Source organism: Pseudorasbora parva, chromosome 13 (genome assembly GCF_024679245.1).
Source record: "Pseudorasbora parva isolate DD20220531a chromosome 13, ASM2467924v1, whole genome shotgun sequence".
Taxonomy (NCBI): Eukaryota; Metazoa; Chordata; class Actinopteri; order Cypriniformes; family Gobionidae; genus Pseudorasbora; species Pseudorasbora parva.
Genome location: NC_090184.1, coordinates 1970014 through 1988352, shown reverse-complemented (window position 1 = coordinate 1988352; position 18339 = coordinate 1970014). Strand labels below are relative to the sequence as shown.

Genomic DNA, 18339 nt, shown 5'->3' with positions numbered 1-18339 from the left:
GTCCATCGGTCGCATTTTTTTAAAACTCTATTGTTGATTTGAGGAGCAAACGACTCTTACTGCAGACTTTAAGGTTGATATAAATGCTGCGTGAGCTCAACCAATCAGCACGTTCAGCAGCCAAGTCCCGCCCCCCGAAAGTTCCTGAACTTTGAAAAAGTACTACCCTCGCGAGCAGGGCCGTTTTAAGGGGGAAACCTTTACCCGAAAATGAAGTGAGTTTTTGCTTAAAACAGGCAAAATGATCTGCTAATGGGGTGAGAAAAATAATCTTATTTCTGTTTGGGACGGAAACAAGAAACAAGATTTCAATCAGAAATACGATGATTTCTCTCACCCCATTGGCAGATCATTTTGCCTGTTTTAAGCAAAAACTAATTTTGATATTTTTCCCCCAGAAAACAAGTAAAAATATCTTATGTCATTTTACTGATCTAGTAAATGCATCTTGATTTAAGAATATTTAGATATTTGGACTGGAAACAAGACAAAAATACTGAGTAAGAAGAGCATTTTATGCAGTGTGGTTCCTGGGGAAAGGTGGAAACGCGGCTTTACTTTAATGTCTCTGCCCCCTGCTGGACAGACTGAACTGTTGCACTGAACTCTGTTTTGTCATGTTTAATACTGTAGAGCTGCTGCTTTAAAGAAATCTATTGTATAAAGTGAAGTATGAATAAATGTGACTGGTGCAAACATATCCACATCTCTCTGATCAGCACTGCAATAAATGCTCTTCTTACTCAGTAATTCTGTCTTGTTTGCAGTCTAAATATCCAAAAATTCTTAAATCAAGATGCATTTACTAGATCAGTAAAACGACATAAGATATTTTTGTGTGTTTTCTGGGGAAAAAAATCTAAATGAAGAGAGTTTTTGCTTAAAACAGGCAAAATGATCTGCCAATGGGGTGAGAAAAATAATCTTATTTCTGATTGAAATCTTGTTTCCGTCCCAAACAGAAATAAGATTATTTTTCTCAACCCATTGGCTAAGTTTGCCTGTTTTAAGAAAAAACTCAATTCATTTAGATGTTTTCCCCCAGAAAACAAGAAAAAATATCTTCTGTCATTTTACTGATCTAGTAAATGCATCTTGATTTAGGAATATTTAGATATTTGGACTGGAAACGGAAAAAAAATACTAAATAAGAAGAGTATTTTTTGCAGTGAGATGCAGCGCTGTGAGAATATCCTGAGCTCAGTTTAATGTCTGCCCCCTGCTGGACAGACTGTAATGTTGCACTGAACTCTGTCTGTCCGTCTGGCTACCCATCCAGTGGCTAATGTGGTTCTGGCACAGTCTTTTTCTTCAAGCACACCTTTCTGGATAAGCACAACGATAAGAGTCTCTTTCGCCTCCATGTCTTTCATCTTTCGCTCATTAATTTCCGTGAGAAGCTGGGAACGAATTTAGGTGTGTCCGTCGGCACGAGTTTAGTCTCTAATCTTGTTTCTTGTTTCCGTCCGAAACGGAAATCAGATTATTTTTCTCACCCCATTGGCAGATCATTTTGCCTGTTTTAAGCAAAAACTCACTTCATTTAGATATTTTTCCCCAGAAAACAAGCACTTGGACTGGACGGACTCTGTGCTTCTGAAACGGTCTCTTCTGATCAGCAGACGGCTACCAATCCAGTGGCTTTTGAGGCACTGTCTTTTTCTTCAAGCACACCTTTTTGGATAAGCACGATGATAAGCGTCTCTTTCGCCTCCATGTCTTTCGCTTCGTCCCGCTTATTAATTTCCGTGAGATGCTGGGAACGAATTTAGGTCTGTCCGTCGGCACGAGTTTCGCCTCTAATCTCGCCGCGAGCTGACGCGAGACGAAGAACGAGAGCGCTTTGGACAGAAGACGGGGCCAACATCGCCCTCGGGATTTTCCACAACCGTCCCATGATCCGGTCAGGTCGTGTACGAAAGAGGAAAGGTCCTTCGGCAGACAGTACTTTTGGACACAGCGGAGCCGTTTTGGGATGCAAGATCTGTCGTTGAGACTCTGGAAGTGAAGGAGTCCGAATCCTCGTCCGCAGCCGTCGTTTCGTATTCCCAAACACAGACAGGAAAGAGCCGCGGCGAACACCGGAGCGGTGACGGAAGACTCCATCAGGTTCTCTTCTTCACCGCTTATCCACTCCTCTTCTTCCATAGTGCTAGTCTTACAGAGCTCAGCCTTTCTTTCCGTCCTCCTCCATTTTAGGTAAGCCTGATGTGCGTCAGGGCTCCAGGCGATCAGGACGAGACCGCCGGCTTTCTGCACGGCCTGGCACTGACCGTAGAGCCACGGCACGGGGCCCAGCTGAGCCAGAGACTGAGGATGGCACTGCATCCACTGAGCCAGACGCACGTCCATACACAGCTCCCCCTGCAGGCCGGAGGCCAAACTACACACGGCCGAGAAATGAGCCGGATCATCAGATGAGCACACCAGCAGCACGGGACGTCTTTCAGCGCTCCGCCAATCTGCAGAAAAAAAAACACATCTTAATCATTTCTGAACTTAACCAGGGTCTTAAAGGGTTAGTTCACCCAGAAATGAAATGTCTGTCATTAACTCCTCTCCCTAATGTCGCTCCACACCCGTAAGACCTCCGTTCATCTTCACACACAGTTTAAGATATTTTATATTTAGTCCGAGAGCGTATGCAAGTGTATGCACACTATACTGTCCATGTCCAGAAAGGGAATAAAAACATCATCACAGTAGTCCATATGAGACATCAGTGGGTTAATTGGAGTCTCTTGAAGCATCCAAAATACATTTGGGTCCAAAAATAACAAAAACTACGACTTTATTCAGCATTGGCTTCTCTTCCGGCGTTTGTTTTCATCCGCAATGACCCTGCTGACGTGTTATCTGGGCTCAAATAAATATGGCTGAGCAAAAAAATGCAAGTATTCCTCTGTGTGGAAATCATTAGACATGTTTGCGAAGGTTGGTTGTTTACTTTACACCGCGAGTCTCCCTCAGATTATAAACGAAGCTCGGCGCACCAGATAGCACGTCAACAGCTGAAAACAAAACCGGGAAGAGATGACAATGCTGAATAAAGTCATAGTTTGTGTTATTTTTGGACCACAATGTATTTTTGATAGCCTAAAAATCTAGACGCACCCTAGCAGCAGCAAATCTAATCTGCCGCGAGTGTCGTCTAGCAACTCTCAATGCACTTCTGGGCTGTAAAAACCAAACTCTGGTAGCATTGTATAACACATGTAGAAGTTAATTTCTCCCAGGAACATGCTGAATGCACATGCATGGACACACGCGCTTTAACTACACTAATTTCCGACACCATATAATAAACTTGAGAAAACACTGAGAAGGCGGGGGGGATTTTGAATGCATGTAGGAAGACACATCATGGCCATATTCCAGGATGACAATGCCAAGATTCATCAGCTCAAACTGTGAAAGAACGGTTAGGAGGGAGCATGAAGAATCATTTCCACACATTATTTATTTATTTTTGGTCCCATTAATAATAAAGAAAAAGAAAATAGACATTGCCAGATGGAATTCTTTACCGTTTTTTAAATATGAGATCTAGAATTTATTAAATCAAGCAAAATATACTTCCAAGAATGCTTGATCTATTTCGGTCTTTACCGTCGTCTTGCCCAAAAAAAACAATTCACAGAACGGGACAGCCCTTCCATGTTTACAAAAAAAGTTCTGTTATGCAAAATTCATAGTTTTCCGGTGACGTCACGCTTCTAGAACGACAGCCTGGAGGGCAAAACAAGGCTTTCCTCCCGTCATTTTTACCAGGTTTGTAGTCCGTATTAATGCAGAAAGACTGATATTAAAATCCCAAATTCAGTACAGGACAGCAGATGAGCAGAATATTAGAGGGACAGGAGGTTTCTCGTTCGGTGTTTCCCCATTGAAACCCATTATAAAGCTGATATTCGTGGCTCATCTGCTGGCCTGTATGAAGTGTAAACTGAGTGTGATGTTTTAATATCACTGTTTTAGTGCATTACGGCACTTTAAGGCTGGGTTACGCTAATGCAGATTCTTCATCCTCCGTCTGCTGCTCGATCAGATCTAGAGCGCTTTACTGCGGAACGTTTAAAATAAAGTGGTGCAATAACTCGATTTAAAATAAAACTCTAACAAATCCTTAATTAATGTTAAACTTGACTTAATCGAATCCTTATTGGTGCAACTCAGCCGATAGTGTTTCACGTTAAGTGTTTAAAAGCGTCCCGCTGTGTTTAGTGACTGAAATACTGCAGCTCTATATGATCATAAGTGCTCAGAACGTGCATCTTGTTCACATATCTTTGTTGTAAGATGGGAATTTGACTGCGGAGGTTTTACTCTCCAGGGCTCTGTGATGGTCACATGACTGAAAACTATAAATTGAGAGCATTAATCCATCAAGCCAGATGGAAGGAGGAATAAAATCAATGGTTTAGGATAACAATAAAATTGGTACGAGGTTAATAAGGAGTATAAAATAAAGGATCTGGTGAAAGCATTGAAATAGGAGTAGTCCAAATATGATCTAAGAAAGGGATTAACACCTATCATTTAATAAATGGATAAAGGACCATTTGAAAGAAAGATTCAATTTATAATCTAAGGACTTCTTCAGATATCTTCAATTGCGGCAACATTTCTATCAGAAAATAAATTAAAAAAGGTCTGATGATGATCCAAATAAGTGCTTTAGTTCAAATGAATCCCCTCAGCGTGTAATGCTCAACCACTGGAGAAGACCATTACTACATTATATAAAGCACTGACAGATTTACAAGATTCATCACCATATATTAAAGAAAATGTCACTTTATGAGGTTTTTTTTAACATTAATATGAGTTGCCCTAGCCTGCCTATGGTCCCTCAGTGGCTAGACATGGAGATAGTTTTGATTGAACCGTTATGAATCAGTGAATCGATTCATGATTCGCCAGTTCACTGATTTCAATTCACTGACTCATAACGGTTCGAAGCTTTGTTCTGAAATCGGCCATCACTATATAAGTCGTTATTTAGTGTTTTTGCGCACTAACTCTATTCTGGCCTCTTCATCAATGATTGTAGAGCCGCTGTAGTGAGATGGGCTTTGTAACGACGTCTTTAGTGCCTTTATGGGTCTTGAGAGAGGAAATGACATTGGTGTCAATGAAGGCCTTTCTGAGCCATCGGATTTCAACACTAATATCTTCATCTGTGTGTGAAGATGAGCGGAGGTCTGACGGCTGGCCAACCACAGGAGGAATTAATCAAATTTACTACTTTTTAATACCTTTTTTACTACCTTCAGAATATTTTTTAAAAACCATCACGACACTGAATTGCAAGTGTTAATCAGCGACCTTTCTATTATTTAACACAGATTTTGACATATAACATACAAAAAATAATAGATTTAGAATCGACAGCAGGAGGAAATCTGTCATAAGTTATCATTAAGACACAGTAAAATACATCTCAACATTCACAAAGGCTGGTGAAGGAGAAGCATTACTGCACACACATCTGATTTACATTAATAATTGGTAATTCAGCAATTCAATTATTCAGTGTTTTTTTTCCAACAACAAAACCTGAGCCAAATATTACATTTCTATAACTGTGATAAGTTGTTGAGTTTAACAAAATACTAAAAACTAGAGCTGTCAATCGATTAAAAACTTTAACTAGATTAATCACAATAAAAAATAAATGTTTGTGTACGTTTTTAATATAGTTTTTAATATAATAATTTCACAGTTAATCAAATTAATGTAGAAACAACATAAAGGCAGTATATTTTAAATACTTGTTTAAATGGCATCTTTTTATGAATGAAGGCCAGTATTACTGATATTAATACAACTACTGATTTATTTATTATTAGGCTTTAAAAATACAACAGTTTTTAATTTAAGTAAACTTAAAACAATGCTAACATAAACCCGTAAAAAATGTCATGTTTACTCCGGCCCTTCCTGTCTGAACAGTTAGGAAATATACAGAAATTTAATAAAGTTATCAAAGTTATATTCAGTCTGTACTGCATAAACTATAAATGAAAGAGTTAATCCTTATTAAAGCTACAAAAGTTATTTAGTCAAGAGCAGCGAGTCATTTTCTCTGTTCCCTTTGTTCTTTAACTTTACTGACAGGAAGCTTTATTGGCTGCTGTCCCTTTAAGAGCAGACAGACACGCGGGTCTCACTGTCTGTGGATCGCGCCTCATTCTCTCACAACTCTTTTTGTTCATTTTAGACTTTATATAAATCATTTAAGATTGCTCTTATGAGGATAGTCGATGAAGAGATGCCTTGAAGCAAGTCTAAAATAAAACGTAAGCCAGCCTGTTGAGCGCGCAGTGTGTGAGATGATGCCGAACGACCGCTGAATATGACGTCGGCATCACACACACGCCGAGACGGAGACGAAAGATCTTTGATTATGTGCCCAGATATGCTAATAGCCATATTTAAACGAACTAACGCGAACGCAGATAGAATTTCAATCAGAATAGGACACCTGATAGTCTGAAAAAATAATACCTCTGAGACCACATTTAACACTTTTAATGGCCTTAAATTTCACAATTTTGATTTATCACTTTTTAATACTTTTTAAAACCCTGCAGACACCCTGCTAACACTTTAAGTCTGTAAAACTGTCGACAGGTTGAATAACACACACCTGGTTCACATAAGCAGCTTGTCCTTGAGTTGCACAGAGCATGTTCCTGGCCTAAAATGATAAGGACTGTTTTCTGACCTGGTGTGCGGCGTCTGAACATCCAGCGTGAGATGCAGATGAGCAGCATTAGAGCCATCAGGAGAGTCAGCGACGCGCCGATAACCAAACCCCAGCGCCTGTGTGTGACTGAGAGGAGCAGATCATGAGCAAAACTATCACTGCCCCGCTCTCAGCAAGTGTGCATGAGGAGTGTGTGTACTTACAGTCGGGGCAGAGGACTCTTCTTCCCTGGAGATCCACGCGCCACACCTACAGACGGACAGGAGCAGAACCTGATTGATTCAGATTAGGGAGGCAACAATACAGCTTGCTTGGGCACTTTCCCATTGAGAATGGGTAACACATTTCTATCTGGATATCCAAAGAGAAATGTGTTGGCCATTCCCAATGGGAAAAAGCCCACAGCTACATCTTTCAGCAACATTGCTCAAAAAGGTGCCCTGTGTATGATCAGCTTTAGGGATGCAACAATACAGTTAGTCCACGGTTCAATACACACCTCGGTTTTTAACCACGCTTTTCGGTTCGGTTCGTTTTTTTGCTATTCTATTCTTAGGCAACAAGAACAGAAAGAGGGTTTTATTGTAATACTCTTTCTTTATTTTACTTAAACAACTTGAAAAACCTTACCAGGTGGTGGTTGAGGAGAGACCCCTGTCATAAATGTAAAGTGCTTTGGGGTACAGTAGACCCTTTTACTGTTTGTATACAATGATGACGTAGCAACGTATGCGCGCGCATTTTGGCAACAAACTGTGGCGAGAATCAGCAGCATGTCAAGCTACGTGAGCGGATTAAGCAACACAAACCGAGAAAGTTATTTTAAAAAGTTGACTTTATCAAATGGTATTTGACTACCAGATCCGCGTACTATAGTGGAGTGGATAGAAGACGTTAGCAGATGGCCAGGTGGTCGGATATATACGTATTTAGTTGAGAAACCGAGCGTGTACACCCGAGACAAGCATATAAATCACTGGATGCTTATGAATACGTCGTCTGTGGGTGTGTACAGAATGTCCAATACAATTGTCTACATTTATTCTTATTCTTCACACAGACATACATTTATCCTTTTCCTTACATTTTATGTTGTTATTGATTTGTATAGTTTGTATGTCGACACACTTCTGTTTAAAGTTTAATTTTGTAATGCTATAGTACTTTAATAGCAACTATGTTGCTTGCCTACATTTCTCAGATGGTTATTTTGCAATTAAACTATTAATAAAATCATTACAAATGAAATTGATAAGTACTGTGATTATTGATATGATAGTCTGGGGATGGGGGGTACATTATACACACCAGTGGCAGCCAATGTTGGGAGGTTTATTATAAATAATTAAGTTTCAAGTGCAGTAAATGTTTTACAAATGATTTTTTTTTATGCGAGCATTTTTATGTCCTCCTTCTAATCAATGCATTGAATCGCCTGCAGCCACAGGTGCCGCCGGTTCTTCTGAAACGGCCGTGATCCTGTCAGAATCCTATAAAACTTAAGCTCATTGGTGGAATAGCGATTAGTGCAACCGAAAACGCAACAGCCAGACATTTTGATGCTGGGAAACCGTTTTGATAAACTTTCGGAGTTGCTCACACGTTAGAACCACTAGGGATCAACACCACTTCCGTTGCCAAAATGCGCGCGCAACTCTTTGATCACGTGGGCTGTAAAAGGGTCTGTAGTAATAGGACTGGGGCGGTTCCTGTTTTACCGCAATACTGCGGTCACGTGATGCCTACCGCGGGTCTGAGATCGTCACTGCCATAACCGCAAAAAAACGAGCATGTTTTATTTGTATAAAAAGATATAATTTACTATAGGCTACTCTGTATTTTATCTCTTTACATAAATATATTTTGTACAAAACAAAATGTAGTTATTTTACTAACCCGAATAAGGACTCATCCGTGCTAGTTTGCACGTGAGCGGAAAAAAGTAGCTTTACTTCCACTTAGGAAGAGTTGTGCACTTTTTATTTTAATATCTCCTTTCTATTTTCTACTTAAAACTATCATTTCGAACTATATTATTGACCCAGTGCATGCGAACGCGGTTTTACGATATTTTTACCACAGGGCTGAAGCACAAAACTTTTACAAGGGAAACAGATTCGCAGATGTTACATCACAGCCATGAACACAGGCTATGGATTCATGCCGAATGAGAGGGAGGCTGAGCCCAATTTAAGATTCGCCAGCTTTTTAAATCTGTTTTGCAATCTGGTCATCCGATATTCCGATTTCTGTGAATTTTAACAATAAGGCCTAACGTTAGTCCATTTTATCCCACGGGACATCTCGTTTCTTTTCTCAAATCTTCACTCGCAGCGCACTCATTTTCGCAGGGAATTATAAACGTTTCTTCCTCTCGCTTGCTTAAAGCTCCACTGTGTGATATTTTCTCCCATCTAGTGGTGTAAAGGTATATGACCATCCAGTGTATATTAGTTTCTGCTCCTCTCAATTTCGATTTCGTTTCAACTCCTACGGTGGCCGATTTAGTCATGGCTTCCAGTTCGACCTCTTCGGTGAGTGTTGCTTCAAGTGATGAGGTTACTTTTGAAAACTATTATAATTTGCAGTTATTTAATTTGCCAAATGATCTATGATTAAATTAATCTATGTAAAATGAATAATAGTTTTACGTTTTCGTTATTTTTAACCAGTTCATTGCTAACATCAGCTATCAGGTTCCCAGACGAATGCGAGCTAATCTTAGTAAAGGAACTTTTATCAGTGCTATCGTTATTCTTTATATTATATGACATCACTAGCGTAAGGCAAACAAATTATAATGCAATTAAAATATTAATCTCATGTTATCCGTCATAGAACACGGATTTATGTTATATGTATGTCCCTCTTTGGCTACTGTACTTTCAAGATGGAGGAGCAACATGGCGACCGCCATCCGAACCCTCAACACGTATGTATTTTCAATGGTATATTATAAAATTACGAGAATGCATTATTACTTGAAAGAAGTAAATATACATTAATGAGCACATATATTTTTGAAAGAACTAAGTGATTTTAGCTAAGAATAAACTAAAAAAGTTACACAGTGTAGCTTTAAGTCTATTACACCCGTTCACATCTTACTGTGGTAAAGTAGAAAAACACTGCAGGACGAAATATAATTTAACACAGTTTGTGCTTGTTATTAGACATGAGGCGCGTCAAGTTTATTTGAATAGCGCAGTTCACGTGCACCCAGCGGGTTTACTTTCGTTTTTCTAGCAGTGAATAATCAAACATAGCCTAAATGTCTTGACCCTGTGGAAGATAAAATTCACTCTTCCGACGTTTTACAACATCAGGAGAAAACATGAAGACGAAGATATTCGAGACGGTGTCTATAATCCAGCTCGTGTCCAAAATTCATCTCAAAGCGCCGACCATACGCATCTTTGCGGGGCAATAGGCTATAAAACAAACATTTTTTAAACAAATATTTAATTTTCTTATATTCTTAAGATTACCATTATTTACTTATAATCATTTAACTGTTTTACAGACTGTATAGCCTATATGTTGTTTGACGGAAAATAAACACGCATGCTTATGAAATGGATGTTTGCACGTTTATTATTGTAAAATGTAGGCTATATATCAGGAATACAGTACAGTATTTAAAACAGCATATATGCATTAGTTATACTCTCAATTTAATTTACAAAGCAAACTATAGAAAAAGATTAATGTGTGTGTGGCACTCGCAAGAGAGGGCCTGTTGCACGTCTTTTTTCTTTCTTTTTAAAAACAAATATCACCGGTTTAAAAGCGGTTTACCGCTGAACCGCGGGAATTTCTTGCTTTTCAACCGCGGTAAAAGAAAATCCATACCGTCCCAGCCCTAAGTAGTACATATGAAAGCGCTATATAAATGCCTCATTCATTCATTCATACTTGACTTTACTTTAAAAAAAAAATCTTTGTATTGTCTAATATAAAATAAATATATATAAAGATGTACAGTAGCATTTTAGCATTTAAGCATGAAATTGAATGAATAAACGTAATATTAAAACTACATAGTCTTCAATATGCAATATACATTGATTAAAAGCTACTGTATATACTTTATTCAAGAGCAGTGAGTGATTTTTCTCTTTGTTTTTAGTTTTTTTTATTAACAAATTTACAGGTGAACTGTCCCTTTAAGTGTTCACAATTGCTGCGCTGCTGTCAATACAAGACCTGCTCGCATCTCTACACACACACACACACAATTTTACTTTCACTTTAGACATAACTGAAGTGTTTATATATGTTAACCTTGTGTATCTGAAAGTATTAGTGCATTAAGACTACTTAGTCCAGTAATCTCGTGTGTTTGACAGGCGCGTGCGTGTGCTGAGCACATGTAAAACGGGAATGAAATGTTTAATCAGCAAGGCTTTAAAACGCAGCTAAACACCCCTAACTTTAGTGCATATGATTGGATATTTGCTCATATCCGTGTGTAGACTCACAGGCACACTCAAAAAGAGGCGGAGTAGACTGGGAGAAATATTTAAAACAAAGAGAAATAATTAATTAAATGCAAAAAAAATAAAAATAAAAAATGCAACCGTGAATGACGTACCGAACGGTTCAATATTATATTGAGAATTGTGACATCCCTAATTCAGACACTGTGGGATCCAGAAACCAATGATACTCGTGAGCGTTACCTGCACACACAGTCCTGATGAGAGGAGTGGGAAGGGCAGGCTCAGCTCCGACACCGCGGCGCCCCCGTCCTGAGGACAGCGGGATTGCAGGTTAATGCACTGATCGCCACACTGCAGCGTTATTTCTCCATCCTGACACACTCACCGTACAGAACAGCTCTTATTACACAGATACTCATCAAGGTAAGAGATGTGAAGTTTGCACAGCTATGTAAATAAAAACTGTTATTCGATACAGTTTTACTCTGAAAATATTTGACTGCAGAATGTTAGTATTTGTCATCGGTTAAAACATTTACATTGAAACTTCAAAAAATAAATATATATACACTCAAAAAAATGGTTCAGGCCCTTCATAGATACGACATTTAAATTATGTTCACTTTACTTAAACATATACGGAAGCTTATTGCATTCACTTGAGAAAAAAAAATCTACTCTGTTTTTCTGAATTAATGACTTAATTATCTCAGAATTATGAGATATTTTTTTTTTTCTCTGTTTTTCTGAATTAATGAGATCCCTCAAAATCCAGCCAAGAGCTCTATTTTAGCTGGATTGTATGGAAGTAAACATGTCCCGCCTTTCAAATTTAATCCGGATTTATTTTACTTTGGGTTTGAGACATTGTCTTTAAGTAATAAAATGGTATTGTTTTTAGTGCATCAACTTTGTGCAGACAGCTCATGACAGCAGAAAAGAACATTCTGATCTGCTTGACATTGCTATTGCACTCCATGGGGATCCAGTATTTTCAACAATTGCCTGATTGTCTGTTGTGTCACCACGTAGCCAGCCTGAATGCATTTCAGATGCATCATCTTAACACGATCACATAGTAATGCGTATCAATAGTACGAGTGTGAAATCGTGTCTAATGTATATCGTTTGGAATGTATATTGTGTGGAATGTTTACTGAGATAATGCACGTGCTACACAGTCTTTCGCCTGCATGCATATGACATGCTCTTGAGTAGGTTGGGGATGGTGGGATGGGGGGTTCGTACGTATAATATGCCATAAAGTGCGTATCATAAGCACGTGAAAAACTGTGTACCATATGCACACCAAAACTCATTTTAGCGTATACATTCCACAAGATTGCACACTTATTTATACTACTATTTATACGAATTTTCATGAGATCGGCTGTCTGCACAAATTTGAAAGGCGGGATATGTTTACTTCCATGCAATCCAGCTAAAATAGAGCTCTTGGCTGGATTTTGAGGGATCTCATTAATTCAGAAAAACAGAACAAATTTTTTCTTGAAAAAAAAAATAATAATAAGTCATTAATTCAGAAAAACAGAGCAAAAAAATGTATTCATGAAAAATTAACTCATAATTCTGAGATAATTAAGTCATTAATTCAGAAAAACAGAGTAGATTTTTTTTTCTCAAGTGAATGCAATAAGCTTCCGTAAACATATCTAATTTTAATAAAGTGTAATTTAATTGTGTTCGGTCAACCTAATATATTTAAAACTGAAGTTGACCTTATTAATGTGTTAAAACTACATGGGCAGTGGATCTGTAGTTCCCAGCATGCTTTGCAAGGGACTACATTAGGAGAGTAAATTTATGGATTAAAGTGTTATTTTATGGTTTTCTGTAAAGGGAAAGATGTTGTTAGTTAATGTTAGTGTTTAATGTTCAGTTATGTTGGACTTTTAGAGGAGTTTCTGTGATGTTTTTGAACTCTGTGGTCACCATTATGCTGAAGATTGGCTGGGTTTAGGCTCTGGGCACTCCGTGATCTGCGCTAATGTCAGGCGTTACACCAGCCTTTCCTTACATTTTCATTATATACATTGTGTATGATGATGAAAGTTTGACTCGTTCAAAAAAGTCCTGTTATAAGTATAAAAATATCATTTAAACTGTATTTGATCAAATTGAGTTGGACCAACTCAATTACATTTCATTGCTAATTTATGATTTGGGGCTACACATATTTATTGGAAGGAAAACTTGCTCTCAATTAAATTAAGTTTGTCCAATGAGTTATTTTTTTGAGGGTACCTACCGACCCTTTTTTTTTTTTTTTTTACTGTTACTGCAAACCAAAATATTTTTAAGGATGGCCTCAGCCAATGCTGATACTTAAATAATGTTTTCTTTTCTTTAAAAACCATATATCAGCAGATATCGGTTGACCACTAACATCCAATGGCCTTTCCAAATAAAAGTCCCATTTACGACACATCAGCCAATGCAGATAAAAAAAATTAAAAAAATAAAATAAAATCCAAATATTGGCAGATATTGTATATTGGTCAACCACTAACATCCAATGCATTGTCAAAATAAGCGCCCAACTTAGTAAACATCGGCCAAATATCGGCAGATAATCAGTCAACCACGGATGTAGAATGACCTTTCATCTCACTGTCAAAATAAAAGTCCTACATCTGACAATATTGATCAGCCAATGTTGAGATATATACATTATATATATATATTAGGGCCGGGACTCGATAAAAAAAAATTATCTAATTAATTAGAGGGTTTGTAATTAATTAATCGAAATTAATCGCATTTTAATTGCATATAAATATTTGACCTGAGAACATAGTAATTTTTCACATGTATTTTTAGTATACCATTGAATAATGACTGAATACATAAGCTTAATCAACAAAATATTGTTTATTTATTTCAGTCCAGCAGACCAGTGCAATGTTTGCCATTAAGTTTAGCAAAAGCATATTTGTGATATTTGAGGCTCGATTAGCTGCGGTGATACGCAAATTCCTTGTTGTATAGCTTGCACACAACCGTGCTCTAGACGACGCTTCCATTCTTTCGTTTTTTAAAACAAAATTTCCCATCCACGGGGCCGAGCAAAGCAGTCTCATCAGCTTCTTTGTTCATGTTAACTCATGCCCTGCGTCTCAATCAGCTCCCTAGTTCACTAGTCAGGGCACTGATCAAGACATAAGTCAATGGGCTGACTCCCTGATCAGTGCCCTGACTACTGAACTAGGGAGCTGATTGAGACGCACCCATGGTTTGTTATTGTCGTGACTCCGGAGCGCTAGTTGGTGTTCCAGTATAATCGGTCCGTCGAAACTCATTCATTGAAAAACGTTCCGCGGTGCAAAAATAAGTGTGGTACATTTTTTGTTTTTTTGTTTTGCGTAATTAATTAACGCGTTAAAGTCACGTAATTAATTAATCTTAATTAACGCGTTAAAGTCCCGGCCCTAATAAATATATATATATATAAAAGCCAAATCAGTCAATCCCTAATATCAAATGGCCACCCCATGCTCACACATGCATATGCAGGAACTCAATGTCATTAATCAGAAGAAAGCACAGGACAGGAAAACTAACCAGCTGACGTGAGACGACGTGTCCTTGAGGTACACACGAGTCTTCATCTCTGGCACAGAGCTGAGCAGCAAAAGAAGCGGCCATATTAGACATGAGGTGCAGATGCAGATGAAGAGATCCTGGGACGACAGTCACGCTCCACTCGGACCGGCCCTCTGAGAAAAACACATCAGTCACACAGCAGAGACACGATAATACAGTGGGCCAAAAGAGGATTTAGTCCGCCACCAATTGTGCAAGTGGGATACTCCACCGTGTTTTCATATTAAACTGTTATTCCCTTAACTAAGACGAGTTGACACACACCTCTCTCGTCTCAAGTGTGTTCTCTTAATCTCTCTGACGCGCGGTGACGATCTGATAGCATTTAGCTTAGCCCACTAAGCCCAGTTCATTCACTATGGTACCAAACAGAGATCAAGTTAGAAGCCACCAAACACCTCCACGTGTTCCCTATTTAAATACAGTTACACCAATAGCTGAACGATCAACTATGATGACATAAAATAAAACGTGGCACTTCTCTAAGCTGGTTAAAAACAAGGGGGTAATCTAGCGCTCGGAAAGCGTTCCACCCCTAGGGGCTGCCATTGCTAACCAAGCCATCACCTGCTGTTAGCATCCCATTGACTACCATTCATTTTTGAGTCACTTTGACAGTGAATAACTTTACATCTGAGGCGATTAAAGACTCCATTTGTCCATTGTTTATTTCCAAAGAAACACGACAATGCATAAAAGGCTCCATTACCTTGTATCTTACACTATCGCCCCGCAGAAGCTGTTTTTGTAAAAATAGGCTAACGATTGCGTCATAACCAACGCGACTCTGACACACAGTTGAGAAATTACCGTATAGACCTGAAGAGAGAGATTTTTCAGCTGGGACTTTTTACTGCGCCGAGAGCACACACTGAGACGAGAGAGGTGTGTGTCAACTCGTCTTAGTTAAGGATAACAGTTTAATATGAAAAAGCGGTGGAGTATCCCTTTAATGAGATGACAGAGGCCTATAATTTTCATTATCGGTACACTTCAACTAAAGCCCTATTCGGACGGTAATTGTTTCTCGTGCGGTCGTGCGGTATTTTCATCATTGACAGCGGCTAGTCTGTGATTTTATTGCCGTCTGAATCCAGAATGTCTGTTTTTCTGCCACCACCTGCGTAAAAATCTCCAGCCAAATTACCGACTGTTTTTATCAATCAATCGATCAACTTTATTTATATCACGCTTTTACAATCACGATTGTGTGAAAGCAGCTTCAGTGTTAAACAGGACAATATTACCACAGAATTAGATTTGGCTGTGCAGTCGTTCTGGAGTAAACAGTGATGATATCAACTTATTTTAATTTATCATAGAGCGACAATGTTGGCAGATCAGTATTATAGATTATAGAATTAAATAAGACCTAATTATTTTTTATTTTATTTGTATAATTAGTTGAATAACTTTGATCATAATGTTAGTGTCCCCAACTGAGCAAGCCAAGCCAAAGGCGACCAAAGGAACCGAAACTCCATCAGGGCATGATGGAGAAAAATAAACCTTAGAGAAACCAGACTCAGTTTTTAGACCAACACCAAGGTCATGTGATGTCCACCCGAAACCACATCTCTGAGTTTTCAAGAAAAGAATGCTTCAAAATGAACTGTTTATATCCTTTTTGACCACTGCAGAGCACCGTATCGTTGCACTTCGCTGTAATTCGGATGCATTTTAAAGATCTAACCTACACTTTTATTACTGAAATGCTGGAAAGGTTTTCAAGAATAATCTTTCATCACCGCTCAAAAGAGAAAGAGAAGAAAAACACAAACATTTGAAATGAGCCGTTATTGCGGCACTAATTAACATTATATAGGTTAAATTCGCAGGATTGTATTAACTTATTTCCGCTCATTTCCAAATTTTTCTTAAACAGGATATTGAAATAATTAATACATTCCTATCATTACACACGGCAAAAAATGCTTTTCTTACTCAGTATTTTTGTCTTGTTTAGTCAAAATTTCAAAACATTGTTACATTTAGAAACATTTACTAGACAAATAGAAATTATTGTCTTATTTTGGGGAAAAATAACAAAAATAATCTGCCAATGGGGTGAGAAAAATAATCTTGTTTTCTGTTTGAATTAAGATTATTTATCTTATTTTAAGCAAAAACTCTCTTCATTTTGAGTTATTTTTCCCCAAAACAAGACAATTACTTTTGCTTGTCTTGTAAATACTTCTTGTTTTAAGAATTTTTAGATGTTTGAACTAGAAACAAGACAAAAATACTAAGTAACAAAAGCATTTTATTGCAGTGCATTAAATATGATTTTATTCGTATTATTCCAAGCATAAGACATTTTTACAGCAGACAATCATTCGACTGAGCACAATGCGCAGGATCACAAAACTCGCTCCCACACCGGGAATAAATCATCCGAACGCACGAGTTTATCTCTGAGGTGGCGGCACGTTTATTATTACAGACGTCCACATGAGAGACAATTACTGTTCCAATAGGGCTTATGAGAGAAAATCACATTGTCTGCTTTTTAAAAGGCTAGTTCACCCAAAAATGAAATTGATGTCATAATTCATAACCGTGTGAATCTTTATTTGAGGATTGAACACAAACCCAGAAGAGAAGCCAATGCTGAATAAAGTCGTAGTTTTTGTTATTTTTGGACCCAAATGTATTTTGGATGCTTCAAGAGACTCTAATTAACCCACTGATGTCTCATATGGACTACTGTGATGATGTTTTTATTCCCTTTCTGGACATGGACAGTATAGTGTGCATACACTTGCATACGCTCTCGGACTAAATATAAAATATCTTAAACTGTGTGTGAAGATGAACGGAGGTCTTACGGGTGTGGAGCGACATTAGGGAGAGGAGTTAATGACAGACATTTCAGTTTTGGCTGAACTAACCCTTTAAAGAATTTATTTGCAAATGATGGTGTAAAATAATGAATGAATGGGGCCACTTTTTGCACCGCTGTATATGAGCGGTCCTCACCTGACTCGAAGGGACAGAACACTCGATGGCTGCCATTTAGAGAAAACTGCAACACAAACAAATACACACACTTGAGAAACACACACACACTTTTTAATCATGCACTAATGTGTGCTCGGCGTGCAGTACCTTCACACACATCTGAGGGTGTTTATCTACAGCAGACACATTATATTCCTGTTGAAAAAGCAAAACACATTCAGAATAGCGTACTAGCATTCGGTGTGTGATTTCTGTTCTGGACCATCACGCACCAGTTTAGTCCCGTAGAGGGTGGCGTTGGGGGCGGGGACACAGTACGAGTTCTGCGTGTGGATTCGCCAGCACAGAGAGACCGAGGGATCTGATTGGCCATCAGGACAGAGAGGCTCCCAATGCAGAACTGAGCCGAGAACTCTTGCTGAGCTGGAGGACAGAATATCACCGCCATCTGTGGGACGGAGACGATGCTGTCAAACACACACACACAAACACAACCTACACACAGCTGAGCAAGTTAAAGTCAGCATGACACGGAAGATGCACTAGTCTTTTATTTTATTTATTTTCCTATTGTAATGTACATCGATCAGGCATAACGTC

The 18339-nt window shown here is 38.4% G+C and overlaps 1 protein-coding gene across 1 annotated transcript in view; it reads right to left on the bottom strand.

Moving 5' to 3' along the window:
- Positions 1 to 1138: 1138 nt before the first annotated feature.
- LOC137038399 (interleukin-17 receptor E) overlaps positions 1139 to 18339 on the bottom strand; it is a 37306-nt gene continuing 20105 nt past the window's right edge. Inside the window, exons 9-16 of the mRNA XM_067412928.1 lie at positions 18012 to 18187; positions 17887 to 17934; positions 17758 to 17803; positions 14737 to 14891; positions 11395 to 11463; positions 6916 to 6961; positions 6731 to 6838; positions 1139 to 2462 (exon numbers count right to left, since the gene is read on the bottom strand). Of these exons, the coding sequence (XP_067269029.1) occupies positions 1627 to 2462; positions 6731 to 6838; positions 6916 to 6961; positions 11395 to 11463; positions 14737 to 14891; positions 17758 to 17803; positions 17887 to 17934; positions 18012 to 18187 (1484 nt within the window). The 3' untranslated portion in view covers positions 1139 to 1626. The remainder of the gene's footprint in view (positions 2463 to 6730; positions 6839 to 6915; positions 6962 to 11394; positions 11464 to 14736; positions 14892 to 17757; positions 17804 to 17886; positions 17935 to 18011; positions 18188 to 18339) is intronic.